The following is a 22,134-nucleotide window of genomic DNA, read 5'->3' on the forward strand; positions in this document are numbered from 1 at the left end:
GGGGTGTGGGTGGGGGATGTCAAACCAGTTCTGATCTAACTTGACAAGCAATTCAATTGAAAGAAAAGAAAGAGAAGCCTCAGCCAGAAAGACCTGCCAAAGCAATACTCCAGCAGGACATGAACTTCATCCCTATAAGGGAGTACAGACTAAATACACAAGTAGGTTAAGAAATTACCATGGCCAGGCACAGTGGCTCACTCCTAGCACTCTGGGAAGTCAAGGCAGGAGGATTGCCTGAGCTCAGGAGTTCCAAACCTGAGCAAGAGCGAGACCCCTACTAAAAATAGAAAAATTAGGCAGGCATGACGGTGAACGTCTGTAGTCCCAGCTACTCGGGAGGCTGAGGTAGGAGAATCACATGAGCCCAGGAGTTTGAGGTTGCTGTGAGCTAGGCTGATGCCACGGCACTCTAACCTGGGCAACAGAGCAAGAGTCTGTCTCAAAAACAAACAAAAACAAGAAAGTAATTACCTATTAAATGCTTGCCACAGTTCCCACAGAATAGGTATTTAATAAATGTTTACTGAATTAACAAATAATGAATGAATGATAGATGGAAAATATTCTGATGAGGAACTAAAGATTTGGAACGGGAGCAACAGCAGGAGCCTCAGCCAGGGGACCCAATTAAAAATAATAAAATAAAAATGAATAAATAAATATTTGGAATGATTCTCAATCTTTTAGATGCATATAACTGAGGATTACCATTTTCTTACCAAAACTTCCCTTTTAGTTTTTGTCAGAGATAGAACACAAGACTGAACATACCATTGATGTGACCTAATATAGTGGTTTGTATAAGAATTATATAATACATAAAACTATAGTTTTATAGCCCAAATTTTAAATGTGATATAAATTATATCAGGTATACATACAAGGAAAAACATTTTGAAGTCTACTTTCTATAAATGTTAGCTCTCTTTTAGTACCTTAATTGTAATATTAAAATTCTAGTGTTGTTTCACATAATTGCTTATATACCACAAGGCGACTAAGTTTTATGTCTTTGAACTTAATTGAAACCCAAAGGACAGTCTCTCTGTATCAGATAAAAATATAGAACATTAATGAGGAAAGCATCTGATACTTACACTCCCTTTAGACTTTCTGGATCCTACAATAGGAGGTAGTGAAGAAGCTTTCTGACTGTGGAAACAAATTGTAATTTAGAAATTTGAACATTATCTACAAATAATATATAATGCAAGATAATTGTCATCCCAACTTGTCATCTCTCCCTGGAAGTCAACTATTTACTGACATCTGTGTTTCAAAAAAGGTACTATATATTTTTTCAATTTCACAAAGACTAACCCACAAAATTTCCAAATTCCACTCCAAAAGATTTTTAATGTTTCCCACTATTTTAATTAATACTGACTTGTAGTACCACTCTAATTTTTATAACATTTTTATCCAAATCCCAAAATTTCCTATTTGCATTTCAAAAAAATCATTTCCCAATCTGAGTAATGACTTTGCCAGATTGAGTTAAAAACAATAAATTTCCGTGATTTTTATTATGTCTACCTCTAATAGGAAACCAGAATGGCAAAACACTGGCATTCACATTCAGGAAGTTTTTAAACCAATCATTATCACCAAAGAATAAAAAATTCTTGCAGACTATAAGAGTAAGTTGTTTCACAGATGTCTGTATTTTTAGGGAAAGATTTGTCTTGAAACCCAACTGAACTTCTCCAAAAACAGGAGGACACATTACATATAAAGGTAAATTTTACTAATTTATATGAGAAAAGCCAATGTGAGTCACGGTTTTCTTATTACCATCAAGTACACACTGTAGCTCACAGCAGGTTAATGCAGTGTTGCTTAGCAGAGATTGCTAAAGGATTTGATTTCATGGATGGGTAAGGATGTTTAGCAGTAAGTCAGCTGGCAAATAATTCTAAAGTGCTAGAAAACCACGTGCTCTTGCAGAGTTCAAACCCCACCCCTGAAATTCCATTTCATCTATTACTCATTTAGAGACTCTCAGCCAGCCTCTCCATCGAGCCACACGAATTATGAATTAATGAAAAACACATTGGTGACATTCTGCTTTAACTCTGCAGAGGACAACCACAAAAAGTCAGTTTCCAACATCAAAGTGGTCGCAGAATCTCTGTGAAAAGCAACAGAGATGGCTCCACAGGCACCATGAGCAAGCTGAGAGGTCCTGCATCTGGGCCAGAGCTCTTCGTGACTGTCTCTGCAGCGCATCTTCCTCGCTGAAATAAAGCATCGTGAGCAAATATATGACACTTCATAGAGAAAAACTGCTCACAGTGCATTCTGGGTAATTAACAGTATAATCCTTAAAATCTTGCATGTATTAATGGTACACCCAGCCTCTCTACTTATTTGCATAAGTGCAATTATATTGTTTTTCTATTTTACAGTTGTTATTAAAAGGCTTGTAAAATATTACAGTTGCTTTTAATACTCTTGGATATTTCTATCCAAACCAACTGAAAACTTATTTGGTCTAGCAACTGTTAAGACACTAAAACTTCTAATAATATTTGCTATAGAAAAGTTCATTGCCCTGTATCTTCTTCACAAGAATAAATCTTTGTATTTACTATTAAGTTTGGTGCATGGTCAAAAAAAAAATACTACATAGTCTTTCATAAATTCCCCCAAATTATATTTTTGTGCAATAGTTCTCAATCTCCTATCATGGCAATAAAAACAAAGATCAATGCATATCATATGCACTTTCCATTCTAAGTGATAAATAAGATTATCAATTACATAAAATATAATGGTGGTCAGCGAAAGACCCAACAGGATTTTAAGTGATAACTAAAGCATGAGAAGTGAGTAAATGAGGATGAAGACTTACCCAAAAGGCCTTCTCATTGTTGACTTGTCAAAAAGTAATTCACTATAAGGCAATTTCTTAAACCTATCTCTGCCGACAGCCACATAAAACTGCCCATTCTCCAACTCTGCTCCACTCTCAACAAGTTTTCCTTCTAAAGTATAAAGTCTGTGAAAATATGAATGCCAACCTATTTTAACAATTAGAATTTTAACAAGCATTTAAAGAACTGCTTAAAACTATAAAGTAAATAAAAACAGTCTGTTCTTAATTTGGCTCATTTTGTTACTATTCTCATTGATTGAATTATAAGTGCCTCAAAGTCATTAGATTCCACTAAATGCCACTGTCATATGGGAGATACCATGACTATCTAGCTGTACAGGGTTTCCTCCCAACAAGCCTGATGATAGAGCATAAAGATCCCCTGTTGTTGCCATATTAAGATTTTAGAGGAGAAAAAGTGTGCAGAACCTGGTGCTTTAAATAAACCTCAGCTTCCACTGAAGTTTGATTCTTCTGTTTATATTTTGCTAGTACTTTTTGTTTGCGCTTCTGATCACACTCTGTAAGAACAGCCCTCAGCCAAAGCAGTGCATCTCAATGCACACAGAACTGGGTCAGGGAAAAATGGGGTGAGAGGGCAGGAGGTAAAAGAACCCATTCCTAGTGTTAATGATGCAGAACTGCATAGCATTCGTGCTTCTGTCTTTTTTTTCCATCCCTCATAAGCAAGAGAGTGAACATTATATCTTCCCAGAATCAAGGGGTTTCACAAGAACTTTCCTTTACTGTAAAACTGCTGCTACAAACAACAATTAATATGTTACTCAGTAAAAGAACAGTGATGATTTTACCAGATGATTTAAAGTGTCCATAGAATTTTTTTTTTAAATAACAGGCAAAAAACAGACTATTAGAAAATCAAACCAGAAAGTGCGTATTTTTGAAGGTTATAAACAAGAGTTAGAAACTAGAAGGATTTCAAGATCATCAAAAAAATTTCTCAGTCTTCTTATTATAATAAAGGCTAGTGACATTTGCAAAGGCAAAGAAAAAAAGATATCCATTGACCTGTGGACTTGTTTACTGATTATGTAAACAGCCATATTATATAGAGCCACGAAGTACAATGAAAATAGCCACCACAACTCTTGAAACGTATTTGTTTTTAGTTAGAATACAGTTACCAAATTCTTTCTTTATAACATTGTACTTTCACAAGTCTAAATATCAACACTTACCCCAGATTTTTGGTTTTTTCTGCTTTGATCTAGACCAGGGTTTCTGAACAGTGGCACAATCGATATTTTGGACCAAATAATTCCTTGTTGGAGAGGTGGGGAGGCTGCCTTGCACACTGTAAGATGTTTAGTGGCACCGTTGGCCTCTACCCACTAGATGGTAGTAATGGCCACCCCCGTCCCCAGTTGTGACTACTAAAAATGGCTCCAGACTGCCAAATGTCCCCAACGGGCAAAATCACACCTGGTTGAGAACCACTGGCCTAGACTCAGACATTCTTCTTTCATTTTCTTGCAAAATAGTTAGATCTGAATCAGGAGTTAACTTTTGCAGCTAGAAACTAAAAGGCAGCAGAGCTGTGGACTCTGGAAACAGATAGGATTTGACTAGGTTCCTCTGCGGGTAGGTAAAGGGTACTGAATAAATTTTAACCCATGATTTTAGCCTCTTTTAATATAACTCTTGTTGATCTACTTTCCTCTTTTGCTACAAATACAAGAAACACAGTCAAATATATTTTTATGGGATTTTTTATATGTAAATATATTGATGCATAGGAAGGGTCCAACCATAAGACTTAATAATGTTCTGTTAAGTGGATATGTCCCATGTGAGCAGCAACCAAAACTCATTTATATCTGGCATTACATTAAGAATCAAATTTCTGTAAGTATTCAAGTGTATGGGTGACATGACCAAATTTTCACTTCTGTATTTGTACTTGCATACATTTATTTCTCTGTGTGAATTTATTGATGTTAATATATGTATGAATAGGTAATCTGGGCATAAAATTATCTATATATATATTTCTGTGCTTTATATTATTTATTGGGTGGGTTTACATTTATGTGTAAGTCAAAAGTCAAAGCTATACATCTAAAAAAAATATGTAATTATTCAAATCTGACTTCACTTCTGACACCAAATTAAAATCCAGAAAAATCACAGGTTTAAATAAAATTAAAAAGTACAAAGCAAAAACATGGGAGAATATTTTTATAATCTTGGATTGAGGAAGACCTAAGCTACTCATAAAACTTAATGATCATAAAGGAAGGTTGAAAATTTGCATCAAAATTCAAGAGTTTTGTATGTAAAGAAAATGCAAACTGGAAACATACTTAAACCTCACATCAGAAAAGGCAATTTCCCCAATATGTAAAGAGTGCCTATAAATCAATAAGACAAATGTGCAAAGGCCAAGACAGATAGTTCATATATGATGAAATATAAATATATGGCATTTATTTAGGGAGCAGCTTAGTAGTTAAGAGCACAGGCTCTGGAGCCAGACTGCCTCCTAGGCTTGATTCCCAGCTCTGCCACTCAGAATCTGCATAACCTCTGGGCAAGTAACTTTCCCCTCTGTGTGTCACATACCATATCTATTAAAAGAAAATAATAACACTACTTACTTCATAGGGACCCTGAGTGAATTAAATAAAAACTATAAAGCAGTCAGAATAATGACTGGCACTTAAGACATAATCAATAGATGTCATATATCACATAAATAAAATATCAAGGAACAATGAAATACTATTATTAACATGAATGAAAAGACAAAAAGTTCTATTAGCTTTACAATATAGATAAAAGCGTGGAAAACAGGCCCTATCATGAACTTTTGGTGAGAGTTTAAACTAGTATAACTCTTCGGAAGACAACTGGCAGTATCTACCAAAATTTTAAATGCATTTGCCACTTAACACAGCAATTCAACTCCTAGAATTCAGTCCCCTGATAAACTCTGCTTATATACAAAGACATATGTATGTAATAGCAAAAGATGGGAAATGACCTAAATTTTCATCAAAAGGAGACTGTTAAAATAAATTAGGATATACCCATAAAATGGAATACTTTGTAGTCACTAAAAATAATAAAATAGACCTATTTGTGCTGGCAAGAATAATCTCTAATATTTGTTACAGGCAAAAAGCAAGTGGGGTGTGTGCATATTTATTTATTTATACATGTGTATGTGTTCCCATTTATGTTTTTTAAAAAATAAAAGATATATGATATGTGCTTGCATATCCACAGAATATTTCTGGAATGATGTAGAAAAGTAGTAGGGAAAGGGACAGGGGTGCCTAAGGTGGGAGGAACACTTTTTATTTATACCCTCTTTGGATTTTTTTTGCTACATGTAAAAGTGTTACTTTCAATTAAAACATCTAATTATATTTAGAATCTCAATGGCTATGAAACTATATTAATATATGTAAATATATATACATTAATCTGTTCATACATTAAACTGAAAGACATAATAGTTAATCATTTGAGAACTTATTTTATCATGTGTGTTTATACATATATATACAAAACATAAGAACTTGAAAGGAAGAGTGTATTCTACAGTGCAGTGTATCAGAGAGACTGGGGTAAATGTAGGTATCTAGCAGAAAACTCTTGATTGGATTTCACATATTTGTGTCTGTGTGTGTGTGTATACACACATATACACTCTTAATATGTCGTGCACATGTATATATTATTTGTAATTCTTCCACTTAAAGGAAAATAAATAAGTCAGTTTCTATCAAGGGATAATTTCATAGGCTTCCCATTTTAACAGCATTATTTTAATCTTCACTTAAGTTACAGAACCTAAAAAATACACTTTTGATTTCTTACATTTAGACAACACCACTAAATTGTTCTCTCTAACCGGCCTCCTCCTTAATCCCACTAAACAGTTCCAGGTATCTGATTTTTTACCCTAGCCAAATAGTTTGGACAATCAAATAATCATAAACATCTCCTGGGTGGGAGGAGGACAATTCATTAAGAAGCTGACTCACTCAAAAAAAGTCCTTCTCAACTAAAGCAACGTTGATGCTTGCCTATTTACTCTAAACCAAAAGAATAAAAATAGTTCATATTTGCTGATGTGCTACTGTGTGCCAATGACTGTTTTAAGCTCTTTATGTGTATTACTTCGGTCCTTAAAACAACCCTATGAGGTAAGTACTATTATATATCCAGTCTACAGATAAAAAAAATACTGAGGCATACAAAGCCTAGGTAGTGAGCCAAAATTCAGATCTAGGGACCAGTGACTCCGAAGCCTCCTGGGAATGTCTCCAACAATTCCAGAACCCACCAGCTCGCAGGAAGCTCGCTTTTCCATACCTGTGGACAGCCCCGCTCCTCAGAGTTATTTTTTCCGTGATCATCTGCAGTACATGATCCCACTGAGTCAGGGCTTTTCTGGGGATGAGGAGGCGAGAAGCTGGGTTGATGAGGTCTCCATTTGCAATCAAGCTGGAAAAAAAGGAGCCAAACCATTTGAAACTGTTATGCCTTTAAAACCACGCAACAAATTCCACACACAGAGGAAACCATCAAGCCAATTTTAACTTGAAATGTAAAGCGGTCCAACTTACAAGATAGTGCGGGGTTCCTGAAGCGGTTTTCTAAAGCGAGCTGACACATTGATCTTGCTGTGGATTACTGGTTTCACCTTTAAAAGCAAAGAACAAAATATAAACCACTAAGCTTATATTAGCTTTTTTTTTTCCCCTATGAGGAAAATCTACAGGTTTCCAAGGAACAGGCTGAGACTTGCTGTGCCTTTGTAAAAACCGTTGCTTTTTTCCCCCACTTGTATATACAGTCTGAGCCCACCCTCTGCCAATATCACATGCCCATAACAAAGTTCTCAAGAAAAGAAAAATTCCCCTTAAGCCCTGGGCGTACCGCTCATGATCTGGACCCAAAACAGAAACTGTGGACTATTATAAAAATGTTAAGGCAATTTTTAAAGGCTTGCTGAAAAATAACAATAAAATAATCCTATAAAATCCCAAGCTCTGAAGTGCCCTCGCCTGCGGCACAGCACACTGTGCTTTGTCATCTCTCCTCTCCCGTTCTCCTTGCACCTGCTTTCTGATCCCATGACCCCCACCGCCTGAGCCCACCCTACCCTCTTAAGACTGACCTCGTCCACTGTTTCAGGGCCTCACTTCCTCCCCTGTCCGTCAGGCACACGCACACGGCCACCCTCAGTCTCCGCAGCCCTTGCATGTGGTCGGTCTGATCCCCTTCCCCTCTTCTTTCGCTTCCAGGGTCCAGGCTGTTGTTAGAACCACACACGGTCCCGTGGGGAGCCTTCGCCTGAGACTGGATTTTGGCATCAGGTGGCCCTCAGTGCTGCTCAGCCAGCCCTCCACTCCCCCCAAATCAATTCCTTTTTCCATTTCCTACCACGGATAGTCAAAATCCTTGCCTCTCATGCTAAGCACTGAAGTCCCACTCCAGCCACACACACACTCTCAGCAGATCATTTCATCGGCGTCCAAACTTCAAGGAAATAAAAGCCAATAGGCACGAAGCCCCTCAACCTTCCTCCCCTCCACAGCCCACCTCATCTGTATCTTCACCACTTCTCCTTTTCTGCCTGTCTCAGGTCTGTATCCCTTTACAAAGCCAATCCCCCATCTTGATTTTGCCCCCTCCTGTCTCTACTTGTTCCATTAATTCTAAGACCCTCCACCTCCATCTGGTGTCTTCAATTTCTCCATGGACCCATGGCCCTCTTGAGTACACCTTCCCCCATCTCTCTCTTTATTATTCATATTCCTACTTCCTCCAGCTCTACTCTCTCTTCAGTCCTCTGCCATCTGGTTTCCACACTGAGCACTGGAAGATAAAGCCCAGCTCTTAAGTATGGCTGGCAAGAACCCCAAAGACCAAGCACTGCTGACTGGGTGCCCTCAGCTCCCAACACTCCTTCTGCCCAGACCCCCATGCTGCACTGCCAGGGAACCAGCTACTCTCTCCATTCCCAAAACACCCCTGCATCCGCTCCTTGCCTTTGCTCACCATGCCCCTTTGTCTAGAAGGCCCTCCCCACTTCTCTATCAGCTGGAATTCCACCTGCTCTTCAAGCCCCAGCTCAGTTATCACCAATCCTTCCCTGCTCATTCTTCTTTAGCTTTCTGTCTCAAACTGCCACTGCCACTATAGTATTGATAATAGCACTTTAGTTTTTAGAGTTTTTCCCCATATGATCTGAAAGGAAAATGTATAAGTAAAGGGAACTGATTTAAAAAAAAAAAAAGCTAACATATATTGCACTATATTTCATGGCAGGTGTTGTACTAAGTAATTTACATGTTTTGTATATCTTTTAATCATCAAAACAATGCCCTGAAGTATCATTACTATAGCCCCATTCTACATGATGAAGCTGGAGCTTAATTAATTAATTTGCCTAAAATCACACATAATAAGGGGCAGTTTTTAGTGAACCTACACCAATGAACCTCTATTTGCTATGCACTCTGCTGGTAATTTTAGAAATCAAATATTAGCTCTAAATCATGTATGGAACTCTCTCCTCTGTAAAATTATACCATCTTTGAGAGAAACAAGAAGGCAGAATTTTGCTGTGAATCTCCAGTGCCTAAAACAGTACTTGGCAATGCCTGCTAGTTGCACAATAAATGCTTATTGAAATTTAAAAGATACTCCAATTTAGAGTAAAATTTATTTTTTTAATTTAAATTATTTTTTCTTCTGAGACAGTCTCACTCTGTCACCCTGGCTAGAGTGCAGTGGTATCCTCATAGCTCACTGCAACCTCAAACTCCTGGGCTCAAGTGATCCTCTTGCCTCAGCCTCCCAAGTAGCTAGGACTACAGGTACGCTCCACGACACCTGGATAATTTTTTCATTTTTTGTAGAGATGGGGTCTTGCTCTTGCTCAGGCTGGTCTCAAACTCCTTAGTTCAAGCAATCCTCTTGCCTTGGCCTGCCAGAGTGCTAATATTACAGGCATGAGCCACCACACCTGCCTAGAGTAAAATTTTAAAAATTTAATAAAAACAGCTTTTACCATTTTAAACCCATAGGTTCTTGATCTTAACACTGACATTTACAGTGATGTGGACATTTTAAAAAATGTTTAACAGGTGATGTATATACCTGGACAAAATTCAACTGATTAAAAGGGGCATGTAGTAAAAGGAAAGTGTCATTCCCACTCCTATTCCGTAACCACCAAGCTGCAACCAGAGTTAGCAAAATTCTTCAAAGATAGTCTCTCTGCATATGCATATTATCTTATATAGATATCATATGCATATTATCTTATATAGATATCATATGCATATAATTTTTAAACACAACTGAAAGCCTGCTTCAGCACCTTGCTTTTTTTAAATTTAATAATGTATCCTGGAGATTGTTTCAAATTGGTACTTAGAGTGAGAGTTGCATTATTTTTTATACCAGCTGTCTATATTCCATTCCAGGAAAAGTGCCATAATTTATTTAACCTGTCCCTAAATGGCCCTTTTGATTGTTTCCCAACGTTGCCTATTGCAAATAATGCCATGATGGATCTCCTTGCAAATACATATTTGCGTAACTATGTAAATATATCTGCAGAATAAATTATTAGAATTGGGAATTGGCTGAAACAAAGGGTAAGCAATTTTTTTAGTTTAACAGAATTTATTGTAAGCTTATTCTTGATCAATCCCAAGAGTCTCCTGATTTATTTAGTTCATAGTATGGCATAAGAAAATAGATTTACATACAAGGAATGCAGTTTTGAGGCCAGGGCTGTGCTTCATAATGTCCTTGGATGACTGAAAATCCTTCTTGAAGCATGCTTTGCTTACTCTTAATTCTTGGAATGATTTGACTGCAAATGAGTTTTTGCCCATGTGAAGGAGAGGCCTTTTTATGATTCTACATCTCTACTAACAGTTTCTTCTTCTCAAAAGCCTCTCCACCTCTTAAACATAACTATACTGCCTCCCTGACCATTGGCCTGAAAGCTGCTGCCCACATCCCTGGTTCTCTATTGCCCCTCCCTGCCTCATTTTGTTTTTTCTCCTAGCATTTATCACCATGTGACATATTATATATTTTATTTATTTGGTTTTTAATTGCCTGTTCCTGCTGTTACTTTTTGGTTAACCTCTATATCACTTAGCAATGCACTAAGTACATGCTTCACACTCCGATGCTATTGTTACAATGTATATCTGCCTTACCATACTCACCTCAATGGTTCAAACACCTCGTTGAATTGTTGAATTAAAGGTGAAAGTAAATAAGTTATATAAACAAATAACTTTTACAATCTTTTTGAGTTGTCTAAATTATGCTATTTTGCTTTAGATCATAGATAGCTGTAAACAATATATAGAAATTCATAAAAACATACGATTGTTAAAATAATTATATAACTCTATTTTGAGTATAGAAGTTGTTGCTTGAATGAAATCAAACCATCTGTTTTGAATAATGGTTGTTTTCTTCATTCAGCACAGCAAAAATAGTCCCCAAATGTTCATGATTAATCATGAATTGAAGACTAATCTTAAATATGTATTTCTTTAAGTTACTATAATTAAAATAACTAAATTATTACTTTCAGATATACTAATAAAATAATCTGAAAAACTACTTCAAGTATTAAAATATACCTGAATTATAAAAAAAAAAAAAGAAAGAAAGACCATGTATGAAACAATTAGCACTTTTTGGAAAAAAAAAAAAAACAGGTTTCATTTAAAATGCATTTTTCTAATTGGCATTTTAAATAATAAATCACACACACAAAAAAAAGTTAAATGAAATTAACTGCATACAAGGGGAGTTTTTCCAGAGCCCTAATCAGGGATAAAATGTTGGTCAATTAGTGGTAATCTTGAGACAGTACAGCTTTTGATAATGGAAAATACAATAATAAATTACAATTTATTTTAATTTTATCAATTTTCTTATTAGCCCACACACTTTCCCTTGACCTTTGAAAATAAGCAGTATTTCAAGTACGAGACTAATGTTAAGTATCAACACACCTAGTTACGAAGGGATGGACCCCTAGGGATGGAGTATGAGGTACTCCCACTCAGACCCCCATGTACCTGGGGACGGGTCTCACGAGGGAGCGGGCTGACCAGTGTTAACTGTGCCATCTGTTAATGAAACCAAATCAAATGAAAAGTTTTCAACGCAAAACTCAAACTTTCATTTTGGAGCCAGCAGAGTTAATGCTCCCAGTTGGCTTTAGTCACTTGGTGAGGGTATCACCACCGAGTAATAGTAAGACATGCTGATGACTGACCTCTTGCCTTGATTCTGCGCTGGGTTCAACACAGTCTTGGAAAATCCAGTTTATTAGGATATTGAGAAGTAGGTTAGTCTCACATATTAGAGAGAGGGGTCATTCTGGAGACAGGCTGAAGATGCTGGCAGAACCCTCATTTCTACCCTCTGAGTGGAGATTAGGTAGATAGATAGACCAAATTATTCTTGGAAGTATTTCCCAAGTCAAAGGTGGCAAAAGTGACTTAATCATGCTCACCGTGTTAGAATGGGGTGAGCCATGAACCTAGTCCAGTCTTCGGATACAAATCACATGCTCTTTCCAATATATCACTCTGTCTCTGATGTCTTATTTAGACTATGTTTATGTCACAGATGGTTATACAAAAATAAAATGCTTCATGTGAACCTGTAAGTCTAAGTAAGTAGTTTCAGTTCACAAATCCACATGACATTTAGTAGGTCAATATCACAACTGGGTCAACATCTAAGTTAAAATCAGCATGAATCTGTCTGCTATGAAATATAAACTGTCTGAAACTAAAATTGGTGCTTTAAAAATACATATTTAGAATAACAAGATCAAAGTTGGTAGTTGAGTAGCTGACTAAATGTCTGAAATTCTGAATTCCAACACTGATTGCCTTAAAATTTGTACATGAATCAATTCAATACATCATATCTAAATTTCTTGACCTGTAAAAATGGAATAATCCTGCTAAAGTAGCCCAAAGGGATGGTCCATGAACTAATTAATGAAGTGGCAGTATCATTCCCTAGGGCTGTTACACTGAATGCTTTGGAGCTGCAGTCCCCAACCTTTTTGGCACCAGGGACCAGTTTCATGGAAGACAATTTTTCCATGGATCAGGGGTGGACAATGGTGTTTTAGGATGATTCAAGCACATTACATTTATGGTGCAGTCAAACGTCTCTGCTAACGATAATCTGTATTTGCAGCCACTCTCCAGCGCTAGCATCACCACCTCAGCTCCACATTTGATCATCAGACATTAGATTCTCACAATGAGTGAGCAACCTAGATCCCTCGCATGTGCAGTTTACAGTAGGGTTCACGCTCCTATGAGAATCCAATGCTGTGGCTGATCTGACAGGAGGTGGAGCTTATGCTGTGATGCCAGTGATGGGGAGGGGCTGTAAATACTGATGAAGCTTCAATGGGTCTCCTACTGCTCACCTCCTGCTGTGTGGCCCGGTTCCTAACAGGCCACAGACCCATACTGGTCCATAGCCCTGGAGTTGGGGACCAAAGCTTTGAAGAATCCATCTGCCTCAAATCTCAGCACCCCCTTCTTGAAACCCGGGGCCAGGAAAATCAAACTGAGTCTAATGATGTGAAGAAACAATGCTGTTACACATCACAAGAATCTAATAACCACTGACCTCTTGTAATAACTGATTATGCAATTTAAAAGCTCAATTTTCAACAACTTTTAAAAAAATACATCAGATTATTGTGACTGTCCATGAGATAAATTTATCCATTTAGAGAAAAAAATGCACTGAAGTTATTTGTAAAACACAGACCAACCTAAACAAAGAGGCTTCGATTCTATTTTCCTTATTGTATGAATTTAAGAAAAAACGCATTCTCAAAATGATAATCTTTGAGGAAACTTTGTTGCCACTTAAAGAACAGCACACAGCATCAAAGAGCAAAGTCCTTTACAAAATATTTAATCAATTTTCATCACTTTTAGATAAATGAGAAGGGCCAAACATTTTTAAAAGACACTAGAGTAAAAAGTAATTTATATAAGAGTCAATATACCAGACACATTCAAACTATAGATTGTTCTAAAGAGATTTTTTTAACTAATCATTCATTTTTTTACAATATCACTATTTTTTAAATTGAAGAAAGATTGGCTAAGATGACTGATGAGTAGTGATGGTCTGATCTACCAGACTGAGCATGCCTGTTCTCCATGGTACCTCTCATAACTGACAGTGGAGAGTGCCTCTGTCAGAGGGTATTTCATACTGGGAATATTTCCTAAACTTTAAGGAATGAAGCTATTTATCACGGTAATACTCCAGATGCATGGACTGAAAGAGACATTTAAGAGTTGAGAACAACAATCAATGTTTCCAAAAGAATAGTGGACACACTAAAAGATAACTAAGAGGTAGTTCCACTTCTGGTTAGAAAGTAGATTGTCAGAAACTGTTGCTTTCACCCTAACAACAAAACTAGGAGATAAGCTAAATATCATAGTTTTCAGAAACCCATTAAAGAGCTAAAGATGCAAAGAAGCGCAGGTGAACTAAATTCCAGAGAGGAATGAACCCTTTGTGAGTGAGAAGAAATCTGCAGCTGCTTTCCTCCCTAGGGCCATAGAAGGCAGAGGAACAAACCTTCATAAACAGCCTGGGTTAGTCAGCAAGACAGAGAAGACCAAGATGTAGAGAAAGTCCTTACCACCCATGAAGTCTTCCCCATGGCATCTTCTTCAAGTGCACAGAAGTGTAACAAAAGCTAAGTGCTGGGCAAAAGAGCAGAGAAAGAAATGCCATGGTGTGGAAAACTTGGGGTGGGGTGAGATAACAGAAAGACTCTTCAGTGGTGTAAACAGCTAACAGCTGGACTGAACTGTGGAGAGAGATTTCTAAATCACATCAGTATTAACCCCAAGTCCTGCTGGAGAGAGAGCAAGCCCTGATTTTGTTAGGTAGACAACTAGGGACCTCTGGCCCCTCCTGGGGACAAGGTAGGTGATTGCTATACCGGGAGAGGAGGGAACACCCCATGAATCTGCCAATCAGAACTTAGCGTGCCAGGAATGCAGAGAACTCTAGCCCATGGGCCAAGCAGCATAGGTACAATGGAGTCTGAAAAGCGCCCTAGAACAATGAGCTTTCAGAGAGGCTCATGGGAGATCTGCATGCGCAGTAAGACTCAAGTAATATAACTCCCAACTGTCCCATCAACGTGGTTCCATGGTGATGTCTGAGCCACAAGGTGGGTCCAATCCCCACACTATAAAACAAGACCTAAACCATAACCAAGGTCTCTTTTGCTACGACAAGGGGTCCAGTCATGATCTGTGGTGTGTGTATCTTGCTCTGTAAACCTATTATCTTGCTCTTGTTCTTGCTCCCCCTCAATAAATTTCACCTTGTGCTTGCCTTACGTAGGTGTGTCCGGTCATTCTTCAGCCAAGAGCACACCAAGAACCAAGAACACAGAACAAGACTGCCAAACCCAACAATTTCATCCTCTAAGAGTCTAAAACCAGTGGTGAACTGAAACTAACTAAAGCTGCAAACCCAGCCTATACCCAGCTCAACTATGGATTATACGATGAGATCAGCCTCTTTCCCTAACAGCCTGATGGGGGTGGGGTACTTTCAAAGGGGGGAGCAAATATTATCCACTTTCTATTTCTACAAATGTTATACAAAATTTCATACAAAATGATGAGTATAAAACAAAAGCTACAAAACATGTAAGTAAAGGGGAAAATAGAACCCATTATCAAGGGAAATAAACAAAGTCAAATGCAGAGATGATTGTGATTGAGCTGATTGACCATATATCATGTCCAGAACTGTATCAAACATTTTCCACATGGTACTTCGATTTTTCACAATATCCTTCTTAGGTAATTACTTTCAAATTTACAATTGTAAAACACAACAGAATTTACAAAATGTTTTCATTCATATTCACATTTGTTCCTCAAAATAACCTTATGAGCTGGGATTATTCTAATTGTTTTTTTTTTTTTTTTTTTGAGACAGAGTCTAGCTCTGTTGCCCAGCTAGAGTGAGTGCCGTGGCATCAGCCTAGCTCACAGCAACCTCAAACTCCTGGGCTTAAGCGATCCTACTGCCTCAGCCTCTCAAGTAGCTGGGACTACAGGCATGCGCCACCATGCCCGGCTAATTTTTTCTATATATATTTTTAGTTGGCTAGATAATTTATTTCTATTTTCAGTAGAGACGGGGTCTTGCTCAGGCTGGTCTCAAACTCCTGACCTCGAGCAATCCACCCGCCTCGGCCTCCCAGAGGGCTAGGATTACAGGCGTGAGCCACCGCACCCGGCCGGATTATTCTAATTGTATAGATGGGAAAAGATGAGCCTCTCCGCCTTTCAAGATCACACCATAAGCAAAGAAGCTGTCACATGAATCCACTTCTGATTTCCAGCCCAGGACGCCTCCTGCTGTGCCTTGCAGCCTGCTAATGCTGCTCACGACAGAAACTGGCCACTAGCAGACACATATTTGTTCCCATTTAAATAAGATCTTTCTTGAATTGCATGTAACTGAACATATGCAACTATTTATATACACTGGACATCTAGATCACTTTTATTCAATGATCCCAATACCTTCTCAAATCCACTCAAGTTTCTCTCCCCTTGGCTACTACCTGTCAAATATTCTTTACGTGATTCTTTATATATATATATATATATATATATATATATATATATATATACACATATGTATATATATACACACACACACACACTCACACACACACACTAAGTATTCTTATAGATATGTGACTCTATCAGTATAATTTATGTACAACCCCAGTGAAATGAAAATTGAAACTTGTTAACCCTGAAAACTGCTATATATTCCAGTCTCCAGGCATGGCAGCAAAATCAGGCCAGCCAATGAAATATTTTAGAAAGAATATTTTCATGGCATTGTTAAACAATAATATTTTAAAAACTCAAACCATTCTAACCAGTGAGAATCTAGTTATAGAAGATGTCTCTGATTATAATGAACAAGCTGTTTAGAACATTCCCAGAAGGGTCCAATTAGTTTCTATAAGCTGATGAAACCACTCATCTCTGCCCAGGTTCTCTACTGGTCCCCATGTTTTTGTACCCAGTCTAGGGGCTGATTCCCAGAGGAAGGTTAGGGTTCATCTGTCAAGTATGGATTGTCATTTCTTATTCAGAGGGTTATTTTCCTGCCAATAATGAACACCATAGCATCAGTCTGCATGTTTGCTTTTTGAACCCTTTTCTAAATGAATGCCTGCATTCATTGACGCAGGAAAAAAATTCAAAACAAATTAACAAACAAACAAGTGATATGGTTATTTAAAATATAGCAAGGTAAAAGACTTCTTTTTTGCCTAAAAGTGACCCAGAAGATAAGACACCCATCATAAGTAATTCCTTCCTTGGAAAACTCTTAATTGTAAGCTTTAAATAAATGTTCACATTGCTTAGTCTTTTCAGCAAATTTTGATCCATCAAATCAATTTCCCAACATATCGCAAATATTTAACCTACTGACATTCTGATTTAGTTTTCTCTTTATTGCATTCTGAGGAATATTTTAAAAGATCAGATAATCCAAAGCATTCTGAACATATAATGTTAAACCTCAAGTTTATTAACTTCATTCTAAAAATAATTATTCGCATCAGGCACTTTATCTTATAGGAAAACTAAACAGTACTTGAATACTTGTTAAGGCATTCATAAGTAAGTGTACATGGGTTTTCCTAATGCTATGCTGCAGAGAATAATATGACCCCCATAAAGTTAAAAAATAACTGATTAACCCAAGAGAACTCTCAGGAGAAGTTACGGGAACTGCTACTAACCAAGCATTGAAAAAAAAAAGTATTCTTTAATTGTTTGTCTTTTCTTTTGTATCCCTTCCTCACTTACAACACAATACTTACTATTTTCACCACTGTCATTTTTTTGTTTTGTTTTATTTTTCCCCAGTGGGCTTTTGGTTACCAAACCAAACCGGGCAGTGGAATGTAAATTTTCCATTAAGAATGCAGAGCACCAAGATGAAAGTGAGCAACCCGGAGTATGCAGGGGGCAGCCCATGTGGGAAAGTGCAGCTTCCACTTGCATAGACATAAGTCATTTTAGCCCCCAGGATTCCCACTGAAGAATGTGCCAACTGTACATGATCTATAGTCAATCTTTCATAAATGCTAAGAAAGCTATTAACCCACCAAGGGAAAGGAAGCTAACATTTTTAGCAAATATTGGTTTTTCACCCACAATGTGCTGGCTTTATGCTGTGTGCTGAGGATTCAGAACAAAAGAGGGTAGATGGGGTCCCTACTCTCACTGAGCTGAAGTGGGGGGTGAGTGTAAGGATGACAGACAGCAAATGGGCAAAGGAATGAATAAGGCAGCACAGCTTATTCAGGAGCACCGGACTAGGAGTCAACTTCTAGCCCAAGAAGCTCAACTCCTCACCATGTTACCTGAGACATGTCACTTCACCAATCCGGGGGAATCTGTCTGCTCAGCTATGAGGAGAGGACACACTACATTTCAATAATCTCTTCAAGTTCTCACATTATCCAAACATACTAAAGTGTTACTAAAATGCAAGTTGTCTTGAACAAAAATAAAAGCTTTTAAAATTAAACTTTTTTGGCTTTTTTGAGACAAAGTCTCCCTCTACTGCCCAGGCTAGAGTGCCGTGGTATCAGTCTACCTCACAGCAACCTCAAACTTCTGTTCTCAAGCAATCCTCCTGCCTCAGCCTCCCAAGTAGCTGGGACTACAGGCACGCACCACTACACCAGGCTAATTTTCTCTATTTTTAGTAGAGACGGGGGTCTTGCTCTTGCTCAGGCTGGTCTCAAACTCCTGACCTCAAACGATCCTCCTGCCTCAGTTTCCCAGAGTGCTAGGACAGGCATGAGCCACCGCGCCCAGCCTAAAATTACACTATTAAAAATATGGGCCGGGCGCGGTGGCTCACGCCTGTAATCCTAGCTCTGGGAGGCCGAGGCGGGTGGATTGCTCAAGGTCAGGAGTTCGAGACCAGCCTGAGCAAGAGTGAGACCCCGTCTCTACTAAAGATAGAAAGAAATTATCTGGCCAACTAAAAATATATATACAAAAAATTAGCCAGGCATGGTGGCTCATGCCTGTAGTCCCAGCTACTCGGGAGGCTGAGGCAGTAGGATCGCTTAAGCCCAGGAGTCTGAGGTTGCTGTGAGCCAGGCTGATGCCACGGCACTCACTCTAGCCCGGGCAACAGAGCGAGACTCTGTCTCAAAAAAAAAAAAAAAAAATATGAACTTGCTAACCAAGAGATCAAAGTTACTATCACCAATAATACTGACGGATCAGCACCACATACTGTAACGATAGATATAAATTAAAATAAGAGACTTAATTCTCCCTGGTGAAAGTAAGAGCTTTTCTTCCCCTCCTTTTTTCAGAGCATTTACTTTAGAAAACTAGAAATTATAAGTACTTTCTCCTCTTTTTGAAATATGTATAATCCTTTTAAACACTAGATAGACCTTTTGTCAACCTTATGACCCAGAGATGGAGATGCCTTATCCACGTATCTAGGAGTTATCTCTTTGAAACGTAAACAACCAGGGAAAGAGCACCTGCATTTGCCAGTTTCTGTGGGAAGACAGCATCCTAACTTTGGTAGGCAGGAACCTAACTAACCTCGGTGGGCATTTTCCTCCAAGTTGTAAAACCACCTCCTCTCATATGATATGAGAAGTCTCTGGATAAAGCCAATTAGCTAATACGGATAGTCACCCCAATTGCCAGGTACAGTTAGAATGAATTATGTGTGACAAATGGTGCTGGCAAGTCTTCTTACTTGAGCACTAGTTATTGTTTATCTTGAAAACATGAATGTAATGGATTGCATCCCCTTGTTTATTTAAAAGAGTGAGATTTCTGTCTTTGCAATCTCTTAGCAGATTGCCTGTAATGGGCATCATATTCTGGTTTAATGCTTATTCAATAATAAAGTGTTTTCTTCCTCTATTATCTTTTGTGGAGGGATTTTTGTACTGGGAAAAGATTTTGTTTTAATTATGTTTCCCCAACAATATCTTCTGATACAATGCGATGAGCAGGGCACAACATCGTTTCCTTATTCTTGCCCCTCCAAAATGAATAATCTCAACCCAGTCACAAGAAAACATCAGGCAAACCCAAACTGAAGGACATTCTACAAAATAACTGACCTTCAAAATTGTCAAGGTCATGAAAGACCAGGAAAAGAATACGTGATAACTAAAACAAATGTGGGATCCTGGACTGGATGCTGGGCCAGAAAAAAGGCATTAGTGGGAAAACTGGCAAAATTCTAGCAAAGCCTGTAGATTAGGTAATTGTATCAATTTTCATTTCCTAGTTTCAGTAACTATGTTATGATTATGTAAAATGTTAACTGTTAGGCTTAAAGAATTCACCCTCCCCAAACTTCCATCCAAACCTCCTACAAAACCCACCACTCTCCCCTTCCTAGGGGTGTATTAGGCATGTAGCCTTTGCCAGACCTATAGGATGATAAAGGAATGGAAAGGAAAGTAAGAAGGGAACTTACTTTCCTTATCCCTCCTGATAAACACAATGCTTATCCTTCCCGGTTGTTTGAAGAGAATTTATTACAACAGCTGTTCTGGCCCAGTTGCTCACTGCCGTCGGAAAAACCCTCTGTAAAACCCAAGGCTCTCCCCTTTTCTCTCGTGGACACTTTTTTTGGCCTCCACCCATCTGCACCCAGATGCTCGAGTAAACAGCATTTTGCTACACATGAGGCTTCGAGTGTCTCTCCCTCAGCTCGGGACCTAACATTAATAGAGAAAGCTGGGTGAGGTAAGACATACAAGGAATTCTCTGTACGGTTTGGCAAATTTTCTAAAATTATTTCTAAAGAAAAAGTTAAACAAATGCAATGTTTAATACCTCTTAATGTACATAAAGATCTACTACATAAGAGGCCTTCTTCCCCTGTCTTCACCTCCCTTACTCTGTCTTTTCCCAGTACTCAAGCACAACTCTGCATTTACAATGTAACAAACAGTCAACCAACAATAGTCTCCATTTATAACTAGATTAAACTTAAGCACATCTGTCATGTGGGTTTCGGTTTAGTTTCAAAGAAACTTGACCCTGTATTGCTTTGTTAAGCCAACAGGCAAGTTGAAAAGAACAAAAAAATACTGAAGCTCAGTTTAACACTAAAGTAATTATTTCTTGCACCACTACAACAGAGAAAGCAGTTATCTCCTGAAGATTGGTCATGGGTTTTGTCATTAATATGTAAAGGGAGGGGGGTCTTTTTTCACGTACCAAGCTTACTAGCTCAGAACAATAAGAAACAATGGCTTGTTGTTAACCAGTGAACCTAGCTCAATTGGAAAAATATTTGCATTCCCTGAGGGTAGAACTAGGTCAAAAGAACCTCACCTCCACATCAAAACTGCACCATCTAGGAAGTCTAAGCACCTGATGTTGATGTTCAAGGTTCAGTGAGTTTTTTTCTCAATTAAAAGTATCAGAAATTCTCAAAAAGTAATAGTTCGAGACTGTCAGCGGCCCAGTGACCACCTCCTTGTCTAATTAGTCCACTGTGAGCTTATCTCCAGCCTACCTGAATTAAATACATGTACCTAAGAAGAGAAAATGAATGGGAGTACAATTGTTTTAAGGAAAACACACAGAGAAATAAAATCTGCATTTGAGCCATTAAGGCCTGTCCTCCCCACCCCAAAAAAGTTTATGATATTGTGTGGCTCGTTTGTCACTGTTTGTTAGTGAGAAAATTAAGGTTTTCCTGCTTTTTCCTACCTTTTTCATATTTTGTTTCCTTCTCTACCTGGATTGTTTGGGTGAAGGTAGCTCCTTAAGAAGCAATAGCACTTTGGCACCTAAAATATTTCAACTGCATCAAAGACAGCACAATAGCTGGTAGAATGGACTTCATGTCAATGCAAGTAAGTAAGGCCATGTTTGTGTTACTCCCAAACTGCCTCCCACAGGGAAAGCCTTAGCATCAGGGGGCCCCTGCAGGGGACCTTGCCACTTGGAATAGTCTAAAATCAGAATCTCCAGAGCCATGTGGTCAAATATTCTATCTAGGACTGAGGGAGCAAGGTGTTCACTTCCTCACATTTTGCTTTGGTTCTTCTCAAATAAAGGCAGTCACTTGCAGGCCACTATCTTTCATTACTCCAGGAG

The 22,134-nt window shown here is 38.2% G+C and overlaps 1 protein-coding gene across 6 annotated transcripts in view; it reads right to left on the reverse strand.

Annotated features, from left to right (window-relative positions):
• DCDC2 (doublecortin domain containing 2) overlaps window positions 1–22,134 on the reverse strand; it is a 151,735-nt gene that overhangs the window by 100,057 nt on the left and 29,544 nt on the right. For all 6 annotated transcript variants that reach the window (XM_045551884.1, XM_045551886.1, XM_045551883.1 and 3 more), the window contains 4 exons: window positions 7,480–7,556; window positions 7,226–7,357; window positions 2,858–3,004; window positions 1,101–1,155 (listed from right to left, as the gene is read on the reverse strand). In XM_045551884.1, coding sequence (XP_045407840.1) covers window positions 1,101–1,155; window positions 2,858–3,004; window positions 7,226–7,357; window positions 7,480–7,556 — 411 coding nt within the window. The remainder of the gene's footprint in view (window positions 1–1,100; window positions 1,156–2,857; window positions 3,005–7,225; window positions 7,358–7,479; window positions 7,557–22,134) is intronic.

Source organism: Lemur catta, chromosome 5 (genome assembly GCF_020740605.2).
Source record: "Lemur catta isolate mLemCat1 chromosome 5, mLemCat1.pri, whole genome shotgun sequence".
Taxonomy (NCBI): domain Eukaryota; kingdom Metazoa; phylum Chordata; class Mammalia; order Primates; family Lemuridae; genus Lemur; species Lemur catta.